The sequence below is a fragment of the Perna viridis genome, chromosome 7 (assembly GCF_037379345.1).
Source record: "Perna viridis isolate PV_CMFRI_1.1 ecotype Kerala chromosome 7, ASM3737934v1, whole genome shotgun sequence".
NCBI classification, from domain to species: domain Eukaryota; kingdom Metazoa; phylum Mollusca; class Bivalvia; order Mytilida; family Mytilidae; genus Perna; species Perna viridis.
The window spans coordinates 15,728,583-15,741,186 of record NC_142451.1 but is presented as its reverse complement, the minus strand read 5'-3'; the positions used below and the strand labels follow the sequence as shown (position 1 = coordinate 15,741,186).

Here is a 12,604-nt window from a genome sequence, read left to right as displayed (position 1 = left end):
CATGCAAAATTCTGTAAAATTGCAATTTACTTATATCATTTGGTTTCTTAATGCCCAATCTGTCCAAGTCTGTTAAAAGAAAGGTTGTTTATCAAGGGTTACAGAATCACTGTCATATTCCAATTCATGAATACATAGACTGTGTTTTTTTTATGTCAGATTTTAAGTTTTTTTAACCATAGAATCTTTTCAGATACAATATAAAAGGAATAGAAAATTTAACATGGTTTTTTTTTTATGGCAACTTAAACAATTGGCTTTAGTTCACAATGCCTGATAATTTACTCTTACTATCTTATGATGAAAAATTAAAAGGGGTTGACATGCCTTACTATGGGCTGTTGCTTCTTTGAGCTAGCATAAGAAAAATGGTGCAGAATGTCTGACTAGTATAGAGCAGGACTTGTTGATTGATCAAATGCTCTCATGTAAATGCATGCAATTTTCGCCTTAGGACATAACATTTGAATTTCAGCTAGAAGTTATGCAAGGTGTTCTTGTATTCAATCAGTATCATTTTTATTCCCTTAGATAAACTGATACAATTCATTTACACTACTTTTAGTTTTTAAAGAATATTTATTGATGATTTTTAGAAACAGATATATTTAAGTGAAACAGAGTTGGTAATTTACAGTATTGTGTATAAACTTTAGTACATATTGTTCCTTCTATTAGAGGCATTATTCTTTGTCAAGACCTCTGAGGCCTTTCATCTTATTGTCATATGCACTCAGAGCATGTTCATACTTATCCAATAACAATGTGTTGCATGGTTGTTATATGATCACGAGTGGTGTTGCCATATCATATTGATTAGCATGTGGTCATGAATAGTTTTAGTAATGTATAAACTAGGGATGGCAATAAATACTGGCTGAGTACTCGAGTACAATTTAAGTACATGTACTCAGGTACTCGTTTGCAGTTCAAACATCTTGATGCATTCCCCAATTAAGTTCTAATTGTGCTAAGTGCCCCTTTGTAATAATAATTGATATCAATTACAACATATAAACAATTCATTTGAATGATAAAAGACTTTTGTAATGGTGTTTGTACACCAGGTCAAACTTACATGGATCATTAACTCAGAAGCAGTAAAGTTTATCAACATGATTAGTATATATGACACATACAGTGTTCCCTTATTAATGATATGATTTTGCTAAGTTCAGGTAAATTATATGATAAGTAAGTTGTAATCAAATTTGTTTACCAGTACTTCCTGAGAACATGTATGATACAAAATGTGTTTATCAGATCAAGCTTAATGAACTTGACAGTGTTTTTTTTTCATATCTCTTATTTGGTACATAAACACACTAATAATGATTGCTATTATGAAAGGATATTTGTAGAGACGTTATTCAGTTGTTTATTGTTTAAGGTGGAGCAATACACATGCGGCCAAGGTTGTAGTCGTTGAATTTGAGTTCTTGGTAATTTGTATGTTTTCAATTAAGATGTAGGGAGATGTCATTAAAGTTAAACTTGTATTTACAATAATAAAAGTACCCCAAAAGTCAGTAATTTTCATCGAATGTTGAAGTTTTATTTGAGTACTCGAGTACTCACAAGTATCATGACTAAGTACTTGAGTATCTTTTGCCATCTTTAGTATAACATACTATCACTGGAAGTGTCAATGCATATCTAACTTTAATGAATAATAACTGCTGAAATACTTTAGATAATGGATATCCATATTATATTTTTCCTCCTGGAAATTTAATTTAGCAGTCTTTGATGAAAAATGTAGTGGTTTATGTGAATCACTGAAGCTATAAAATTGGTATTTCAATAATGACAGCAATGCTTTGATAATATAACTTAAGGAATGAAAAGACTTGATTGTTTTGATGTGCAAATTGTGAATGTACCAGCTGTTTTTGTTGTTTGTTTGTATGTAATGATTGTTTGCATATATGGATTACAGTTTTAGTATGGAATTACTTCCAGTATTAACTGATGTACCTAAAAGCATAGCACATGAGACCAGAATTTTACTGTATACAGTCAAACCTGTATTAAGTCACTTTCCAAGGGAGAGAAAAATCATGGTCACATAAGACAGGTGGTCTTTATTTACAGGTTAATTTTACATGGAAGTCACTATATAGTAATGTTTTAATTATAGTCTAATGAGACAGATTATTGCTTAATACAAGGGATAACTAAGACAAGTTTGACTGTAATAAGATAAAAAATATATACTGCTTATTGTGTTATTTTTTACCTTGTTGACTTGTAACTTTCTACATGTTCGGGAGTTTTTGCTCATTTAAATTCCTTTCAATTGTCAAGTGTATCTTTAAATAAGATTTATTGTAATTTTACTAGAATTGAATTCCATTTTTCTTCAGAATATAAATATGAAATGATTGGTCAACATTTTAGTGTTATCTACTGTGTAATATGTGTTGTTTTAATAATCTATGCACAATGAATTCCCTCCATTTTGTGTTTTATTAACATTTTCATTTTATCAGTCAGCTAACATGTTATCAGCACTATATGTACTATTCATTATGATGATTGACCATTTACATAAACATCTTTCTTATTAACAACACTAAATACATTTCAATTGAGTATTTCAGCTCTATGAAGTATCATCATTTCTCCTGGTTTGATTTCAGTTGAGTATTTCAGCTCTGTGAAGTATTATATCATCTCTCCTGGTTTGATTTCATACTTTTATTTATTTGTAGCGTGGTAAGAAACATATGGCAGAGCCAAGTCCATTCGTTAAACTGACATTAGGACAGAGTAAGGAGGAAAGTGCAATAAGAGCTGACACTGATGAGCCACGCTGGGAACAGAACTTTAGATTCCTTGTTCATAATCCGAACTTACAGAAACTAGAGATAGAGGTTGGTCCTTCTCTTTTTAGTTAATTTTTTCCTTTTATAACAAGCCAAGGTCAGAGGATGATTGTGATTCTGCAGATAGTGGATGTCTGCTTTTACAAATCCTAAATTTACCATCATGATTCTTTATTTTACTGTATTTTGCCAATATATCCTTTTGTGTTCGATGAGCTTGCATGACATATACTGCTATTGTCTTTGATCTACTATGATGTCATTAACTTAAGACTAATTTTACACTTCCAATTTTTTGTGAAAAGGACCACTGACCCTGAATATACAGATGACCTGTCTAAGCCAGACATCTTTTGAAGTCCCTTCATACCAATTTAAAAAAAAATTATGATCCCTTTATAAACCAAACACCTTTCTAAATAGAACAATTCTTTCAGTCCCAAAGAAGTTCACTTTGTTACACTGTATACTGGAATTTATATATTGGTTATGCAGCATTTCTTGTCATTACCTTCAGGTATATTGAAGTTTAACATATAATTCCTAAATATAAAAGAAACAGGCAAAAATAAACAGGGCATTCCTTTTTGATTCAAAGAGTTGTTCTACAGTCTTTTTTGGGTGAAAGGTGTTACATTACTCTTTATACATAATTTAATTTTGGTCCTTGACATGACATATTTATGACCTTTCAGTATTTGGTGCCTTTAAAAAGAATAACAAATAGAAATAAACTTTAATCTTATGACTAGACCTACAAAAGTATATGTTGGATGTATAGAGGAAGTTGTCTAATGATTTGGATCCCTCTTGTTGAAAAATTCATTATTTTTGTGCTAAATTGGGAAAAATGAGCTAAAAATAGTCTAGAATCCCTCTGAAAATCTCCCTTTCCAAAATCACTGGGTCTGCCCCTCATAGGAGGTGTTGCCTTTGTTTTAATATATTTTTTTTCCATTTTGCAAACAAGCTTTCAATAATTCTCTAATTTCAGGAAGTTTCTAACTGGATTTATGTATCCTTTAAAGTGTACTTGTTTTATATTCATGAATTTACTATCTAGGTGAATGACAGTAAATCTAAGAATGCTATTGGTAACTTAAAGATCCCATTGAAGTCTCTACTGTCTGAACCTGATATGACAGTTGATAAGTTCTATAACCTTGTCAACTCTGGCCCTACCAGCCAAGTCAGGATGAGGCTTTGTTTAAGGGTAAGTTCCAGTTATGTAAAGATATACAGGTAATAAAGAAGTTGCAGGAAAGGACAAATTTACACAACATAATATGATATATGTATATTGAAATAAAATACTGGACTATTATATCTCTACTCAGTGAGTGGGTAATGTATTGAAAACATTTTGGTTTTAAGTTATACGAAGTAGCTGGTGCCTTTGATGCATTTCATGATGTGTGTTCCTTCTCCATTATATCTCTGTCTCTGAATTTTAAAGCAATTATCTCACAGATTGATTTCAAATCTAATACTAGTACCAGTATGACATAATTAAGTAGGTTAAGGAATATGGGGATTAGTGTACTACACTGTTTCCTTGGGTATCAATTTAACATTTATTCTGTATTTATGTGTATACATCGTCTTGTTTCTGATTTTGTTAAGATCCTGACAAATGAATATGTGGAAGAAACAATGGCAGATGAAGAGGATGAAGAAGTAGAGACATTGGTTGGATCAGAATCTTCTGTAGATCCCCCTAAAACATCTGACCCAAAAGCCACACCATCATCAGGTACCACAAAACCTGAGGGCAAATCAACAGAGAAACCTGTAGTGAAGAAAGAAGAGGTTGTGAAAGTTGAGAGGGGAGATAAAGTGGCAAACAAACCCCCAGAAGGACAGCTCATCCCTCCAATGGACACGTCAACTCCTGTAAAAGACTCTGATTTAAGGCAGAGAAAGGCTCAGTCTGCCTCACCTACGTAAGTTTTGCAGTAAAACCAGTTAGATATATTTCCAGTCAAATTTTATACAGATATTGAATATGTTTGAGACACTATGAATTCAGGAAGTATATTAGTATTCCTCATTTTATATAGTTCTGGATCTATCCTTATTCCTTTTACTAACAGTAAGCATTATTTCATGAAAAAATTTCCTATTTGAATAATTCACTATCTGTTGAAATACATTATATAAGTCCATGAGCACTACAAAAATTTTACTGTGTATTTTGGTGCTATAACTACCAACAAAAACTGGTCCAGAACAACCCAGAGTGTGGAACACTATATATAGAGTAATTGCAGATGATTTTAAGCTTGATAATTTACTGTAAATGTATTAATTTTCAGTGTAATAATTTTTTCTAATTTTGCAGTGGACAAATATGCATGAAAAACAGTACCTGTGATATCTATTTTACTATTAACTGCTTAAATTCTTGAAAAAAGCGAAAGTTGATATCTGCAAAAAATGTCTAACTGAGGGAATCCAGGAAAAATTAATACAACAGACTGATTTAGCCTGTCAATACTATATAATTTAACATCAATTGGGCTACCATATTTTTTCCATTTTCAGTGCCAACCAAGGGGGTATATATGGTAGAGGCAGGATACAACTGACATTTAGATACTCTACACAGCGACAGAGATTGATTGTAGTCGTTCATAAGTGTGTGTAAGTATGTTAAGTAGCAAGGCTCTGGAAACTGTCAAAAAATGCTTGTAAGGCTCCGGAAACTGTCAAAAAATGCTGGTTATTGATCGACAAATTTTGCTCATGACCGATGACCATTTTCCAATATCCGACATAAAAAATTGTCAACCCTTACACATTACAGTCTGAGTGTTTTTGTTAGTGTCTAAACACCCTGTTTACCTGTCTCTTAACTGTTTATTGGAAATTAATAGACAGGTGTGTGTCAATTTATTGTGGAGACTGTAAAGGACTGTTTAGTTGATAGCATAATTATATTATGGTACACATGCCTTCGCCAAGCACTACTGCGTATACAAATGCATTGAAGTGACTTGGAGAATTTTCATACATTTATTACCCGACAAAAATTCTACAAACTCCTTCATTTTCTAACTGATCTTTCAGTGGTAAAGAAAGCATGTGGCGCTGAAACCATCTGTCAAGTATAACAAATCAGTCAGTGTTTGTAATTATCAGTTCATAGATTGAATCCTTTTAATACATAAGTTAACACACCATTTGTAGCAATATATTCACAATTTTCCAACATGTTCATCACACCGAACTTCTCGACTTTTTTCTGATTTGATGAAAAGATGTTTTGTTTGCTTGTTAGAATGGCCATGTGTGGTCCAAAGTACAAACCAGCCTTGTTTACATTTTGACACATTTAGAAATTTTGTGCCAGGCATAGTATGTAATGATATAACACAAATTCCAATATTTATCTTTAGAAGACTACAAAAAAAAGAGGATTTTTTTAAAGTTTATTCTCAATCGAAGCGTGTGGAAGACCGACACAAACATCCAATTTTGTCATCTGAAGTTTGATAAAATGAACGACATTGGTGTCAAAATTTCTGGAGCCTTGTTACGTAGATATAATTGGTTTATGATGCCCCACCACTCCTTTTAAGTCACCCTAGATAATTATACCCCTGCTCCGAAGGAGAAGGGGGTATACTGGTTTACCCTTGTCCATGTTTCCGTGTGGTCCTGTTTACCAAGTACTTCTTTTTTGTTTTTTCCTTCATATATTTTGAAGTTGAAATTTTCCCCACACTTATCTCAGCAATTTACTCATCACAGGCTTGAAATATAAACATATTCTTTGTGTAGGTATGCAGTATAGTGGGATTCATTTTTGGAAAAATTTGACAACTTCCTGTTTACAGAGGGCTTTGTTTCTGTTCCTTATATCAGTTATTGAAAGCAGGGTTATCACTAGTGAGCCATCAATCAAGATTTTTTGTTAAACTTTCAATAAATGCGATCATTAACGATAGCATTTTTCTTGTATTAACATTGATTCACTCGTAGGGTCTTTGCATAGAAACTAACACAAAATATTCAAAAACAATTTCCAGTTTGACATGGGTTGTTTCCTTATTGTATGACTTATGATGTGCAGGGGTTCTTAATCCCACATAGAAAGAATTGGGATTGATTTTACACAGGTGAGGGCATAACTTTGAACTCCTGGCAATGAATTTTTAATTTTGAATTCTGTTGCAATTACATATTTTATGCTAATGTTAATTTTCATGACAATGAAATTATTAGTGATTGGTTTCATTTTAATATTTTTGTAACCTATTTGTTCCATTTGAATTTATTATTTTAGGAATCTGATGCCATGTGATACTAATGACAACTTAGCTGACCCATACATTAAGATCTACTTGTTACCAGACAAATCATCAAGTGGTAAAAGAAAAACACAGACCATTAAAAATACTCTTAGCCCAGTCTTTGATGAAACGTATGTTATGTTATAAATTTGAATGGAATTTATGGCACAGTGAACCTGTCTAAATTGAACTGGACTTTAAAATTTGTTTTGTTTAGACAGGTGTTCAGTTTATCTAGGTTTTATAACTAGGATTTTTAAAAAGTGTCTGTTTTTTTTTATTTTTGGGGTTTGGTTTCACTGTGTTCATTTTTATTAATTTATGTGTGTTTTGTAGTTTTCATGTAACTTTCTTAAAATTTAGGCTGAAATTGAATTTGGAATTATATTTTGTGGTTTCACCGAAATGAAATTCACATCCAGTTATTTTATTCATGTTTTAAAAAGAGCTGGACAAAATATTGATGTAGTTTTGTATATTTTTCAGGTTTGAGTTCCCAGTAACTCAAGCAGAGCTTACTAACAGGACCCTCGAGCTCTCCGTGAAGAATGATACATCATTTTACTCCTCTAACAAGAAATTCATCGGCATTACACAAGTTGAGTTAGGCAATATGGACCAGTCTAAAGCTGCAACTCTCTGGTATGTTGTTGGTATTACTTGTGGAATCGAAAAAAGAAGAAAAATCTTGTTTAATACAATGAACTAAAAATAAACTTTAAATCTGCAAAAACATTTAAGAATAAGTCTTTGTAAGAATCTGGTAAAATGGAAAAAAATCAGAAACATTTATGTGAAAATCCCACCAATCTGACTGTATAATTTCACTCAAGGATGCTTTTTTTCTATTTTAAAAGACCATTTTTTAATATCTGCATCACTGAATTTGTTAAAATTTTTCGGCCCTTGACATATTCATTTTCAGTGAATTTCAATGAAATTATAACTCAAATTACCAAATTGACATGGAAAATCTTGTCTTCTTATTTGATTCTGTTCATGCAAATAGTCTAATTACACTTTCAAATTGGTGTTTTTTTTCATACTATGTTTTACCCACTGCCTGATTTTTACAGAGACTGACATTTAATAGAAATATCATTTTTAGCATGTGGAGTTATATTTCATTCCATTCATTTTGGTAATTCTTCTTAGTCATACCTTTGTTCCGTAAAATCCATTGCTACATTTGACATGACCTTATACATGTGTAGGAGTAAATATGATTGACAGCATTTATCTATTTAATGATAGAAAAATAAACAGATGTGGTGAGACGTAACAAATGCACCATTGTATATACCCAATAAAAATAGTAATTACTTACGATGATTTCCAAAAGGGCTTCAAAAAGTGTAAACACACCTTCAATTTAACTGTGAAAGGCCCTGACAAGAAAAGTAATAATATCCATAGTAACAGAAGAATGATACTCCTTCAAAATAAAATAAAAGTCAAATATATGAGGAAGACTATACATTAATTATTGTAAAAGAAAATAATAACTGCTTATGTATTTAAAAAATTATTAATTGCAACTCATGAAACTTGAGGTGTTTTGATAAAAATGAAAAAAAACGCACACTCATGAAACAGGAGAGATGAATTCTGCCTCCACCATTACTTCATGATCTGGACACCAAAATAACAACCCAACTTTCTTGCAGAATAAATTTCTTTGTACTCAATTTTTTATTCTCAGTCAATCCAATTTCACTATTTTCTCTTGTATGAATATTCTCTAAATAAGGTTTTTATGAGGTTTTGATGTTTGGATTTTTGCCTATGATACTTAAGTATGAACAACTATTCAATATAAAAAGGAAACATTAAAAAAAAAAAGGCATTTTGTGGGACGCAATGTTTTGAAAAGCACTAAATGATGAATATCAAAATTGTTTATATATAGGTTTGACCTGCAGCCAGACGAGGATGATTGCAAACCAGTCTCCCTGCCATCAGAAACAGACATATAATAGAACTATACCTATCTTGATTAATAAGATCTTATAAAAGACTGTGTTTTGTATTCATACATGGTTGTTTAAATTCATGATTCTCCAGTTAGTGTTTTACCGCTTACTTTTTTATTGAAAAACACTCAACAACTTAGAATTTTTTGTATGGATTTTGATTTGTTTTCCACAAATATTTGGTGTATCTAGCTTTTTATTTACTTCTTTAAAAATATGGACATTATAGAGCATAATATAGCAAAATAATTTTAAAATATTCATTATCAATTTATTTCATTGTTTTGTTTATAAAATTTTGTCAATAATTTTGAAAATAGTAGAAGATGATATTAAATTATCCCTACTATGCAGATCTGATGTACAAAGGTGTAATATTACATGTTTTTTAGGTAAAGGTTTGATAGTAAAGTCATTCATGAAGAGAGCTAAGTTTTTTGGTTTGTTAGGTTTTTTTTTTACTAAATTTTTAGTTTTTGCTTCATACATGTACAACCTATTTTTTCACATTTTTATACGATGTTGTGAATTTGAGTTGTTTGAGTATTTTTGGTTGTAAAGTTTTTATTTAATTTGTCTAAGCTTGTCCAAATTACAACTGCACCGCTACAACTTTATGTTACTGCTGATGATCTTTATACATTGTATTAATTTCCAATGAAAGGGTTTTAAAGCATTTGACATATCAGATGTGTATACAACTGTTATTAACAGTGGCTCATTCAGGTAGGGGATTCTTGGGGTTTGAACCCTTGTTGGAAAACTTTGTATAATTTGGGCAAATACTGGTAATAGCATATAACCCTATTTCAAGTTTCTTGATGTGATTCTGAATAGAATATTGTTTGCTGACTTGTGATATTTTTCCCATGACTTTTCTGACAGATATTATCTAAGTAAAAAAAAATGAGTTGTGATATTATTATGCTCTAATTCACTGTCATTTTACCATTTTTTAGCCATTATAGTAAAAAAGTGTTAGTGCAGTTTTTTTTCTGTGTACATGCTTGCATTGTTGTAGGTAAAGGAACAACAGAATCCTATTTTGTGATTCAAGTTCATTTTACATGCATTTGAAGTACCTGTCATCTTGTTAAATAACCTATCTTAAGTTGTGGTAATTATAAGTATACTCAAGCATTATAATATTCTTAAATACTCAGCTAGTATAAGCTAAAAATTTAGTTTGATATAAACAAATCTCTTACCATATAGTTGGTATTGTTAACTGATTTGATGCATAGGTATATGGAAATCTTGTATAGTTCTATTTTCCCTCTCAAATGGTGTTTGAAATACATTATTTTTACTCAAATGTTGTTGCATTTTCTTGTTGTATTTTTCATACATTTTGTTTACAGCTTAATACTGCCTCGTGACCATGAAAAATTGTAACCAGAAAAACATACAATGCTTTTATTAAGTAGCAAATATATATAAATATCAGACAGGAGGTTTTTCATGTATGCCAAAAATCCACAAAGTTCATTTTTTATTTGCTATTTAGAAACAGTTACAGATCACATAACTAATCTTAGTTTTTCATTCGGTTGTTGTACTTTTGAGATAAAAAAATTTTAACTTGTACGTGAAATTGGCAAGAATTATTGTTCTTTGGTTCAAGTAGGAGATGGATGCATGGTTATCTCAAAAGTGCAGATGTGTAGGAAGAAAGGACTGTATTTACATAAAGATATGGGGCATGTAGATGGAAAAAGCATTTTTTATACAGTGAGTTTTCCTGCACCATGAATTACCTCTACCATCGGGAGTGTCTGAATTTTATGTGGATTAATACTTCATGGTTTATAGAATTTACTGTAGCTGTACATCGTAGTACTCAATAGATTGGTTTAATAGTTAGTGCTAAAATACTCTATTTCTTCTCAAATTCTAATGTCTTGCAGCTGAATCTGTGATAGTGATTTGTTGAAAACATTTTTAAAGTTTATAATTTACTGTTAAAGCATGGTGAAAATTTGCAAAAATGTTATACCTCTACTCAACAAATGGATAGTATATTAGAATCACTTTGTTGAGCATGTCTTTTGCATTGACATTGTTAAATACTGCTTCCAGGATATTTACTGATATTATTGTTGACAAATATTTATTATTCTTATGGTTTATGCTTTTATGATAATTCTTTATTTCTATCAGATGGTGCTGCACTGAACCAGTTAGTCCAAAATTTGATTTTTTTCTTTTATAGTAACAAGCCTTGTGATAACTCAGAACCTTTTGTTTCTTTTTTGCTTCAGTCAATATTATTGAAAAAAAAATACTTCATGTATTTTTCAAGCATGAAAATCTTACATGCTTATGTTTATGAATTTTTTTTTGTCTGTATTTAAACACATGTATATTATTTTTTTGATATTCAGTAGCTTGTGATATGTACATGCATCGATACTCTTGCCTTCTCTTCCTTTACTTGCCAATAATTGTCAACTCTAGTATGAATTAAAATTTATCATGTATAAAATGCTCACAGATTTTGTAATATGTACATCTACTGTGATGCAAAAAAGTCGCAAATATACAGAAATGGTTATTATTTTCAAGTTTAACCACTCTTTTTAGGTACTGGTCATTTTTACACTGGTGGGGAGGGGACTAGGATTATTTTGAAGAAAAAAAACATGATTATTCCAAATTTTAGCATAAAAAAATCCTACTTAGCCATGGCAGGAAAAATTATGATTCAATATTTCCCCCCCCCCCCCCTCCCCCCCAACCTTACCAAAGTAGATTTTTAAAGTGAGAAACATTAGTTTCTATAAATATACATGTAGTTCCAACAGTATTAAGAAAGCTACATAGATTTATTTAAAACTGTAACATATAATATGAATAAAGCAAGAGGCATGGTCTAGGAAAGTCAAAGATTTAAGTATATCAGATTACACGGTTTTGTATTTTTTGTTCTATCCTGCTCTTCAATATAAATACTTATCATTCTGGTTATATTATATCGTTCTCTGATTTTATTGGTAGTACACAGAGTTGGGATGACTATTCACATGACAGTCTCAGATGGAAGTTAGTTAGATGCATTGTTAACTTTATACATGTACTAATGATTTATAGCAATTAAAATTACATGTAGAAATGTACAGTGCTTTATGATTATGGTTATTTAATACTTCATTTATCATCTTTTCAAAAGGAATTCTTTTCCTTTTATGGTAAAAGTAAATGTTACAGTAAGTGTTAAAATATTATAAAATTAATCTAAACTGTGACCTATTTTGTAAACTGTTAAAAAGATCCATTAAATTTCTTCAAAAATTGAATAGGCTTTTGAAACCAGATTTTACCTAAGAAAATTTCAGGACAAAATGAACTTTCTTGAGTAATTTTTTTTCCTGTTCAGTTTTATTATTGAAGGAATACCTGGTAATATTTACATGATTGGTCATGGGTTGATTGGCCCATAGAATTTTATAGTTTAATAAGACGTGAAGTGTGATTTATTCTTTTCAATTTCACAATTAGAAATGCCTGG

General features: G+C 30.8%; 1 protein-coding gene across 14 annotated transcripts in view; it reads left to right on the top strand.

The window, feature by feature from the left end:
• Positions 1–12,212, top strand: part of LOC148611515 (extended synaptotagmin-2-like) — a 37,228-nt gene extending 25,016 nt beyond the window's left edge. For 11 of the 14 annotated variants that reach the window (XM_088592156.1, XM_088592154.1, XM_088592149.1 and 8 more), the window contains 7 exons: positions 2,715–2,876; positions 3,892–4,041; positions 4,452–4,771; positions 5,373–5,471; positions 7,117–7,254; positions 7,610–7,765; positions 9,033–12,212. In XM_088592156.1, coding sequence (XP_088448282.1) covers positions 2,715–2,876; positions 3,892–4,041; positions 4,452–4,771; positions 5,373–5,471; positions 7,117–7,254; positions 7,610–7,765; positions 9,033–9,099 — 1,092 coding nt within the window. In that variant the 3' untranslated portion in view covers positions 9,100–12,212. Of the gene's footprint in view, positions 1–596; positions 627–2,714; positions 2,877–3,891; positions 4,042–4,451; positions 4,772–5,372; positions 5,472–7,116; positions 7,255–7,609; positions 7,766–9,032 lie in introns of all 14 variants that reach the window. The other 3 variants (XM_088592153.1, XM_088592148.1, XM_088592142.1) reach the window with 1 other exon arrangement.
• Positions 12,213–12,604: the final 392 nt, after the last annotated feature.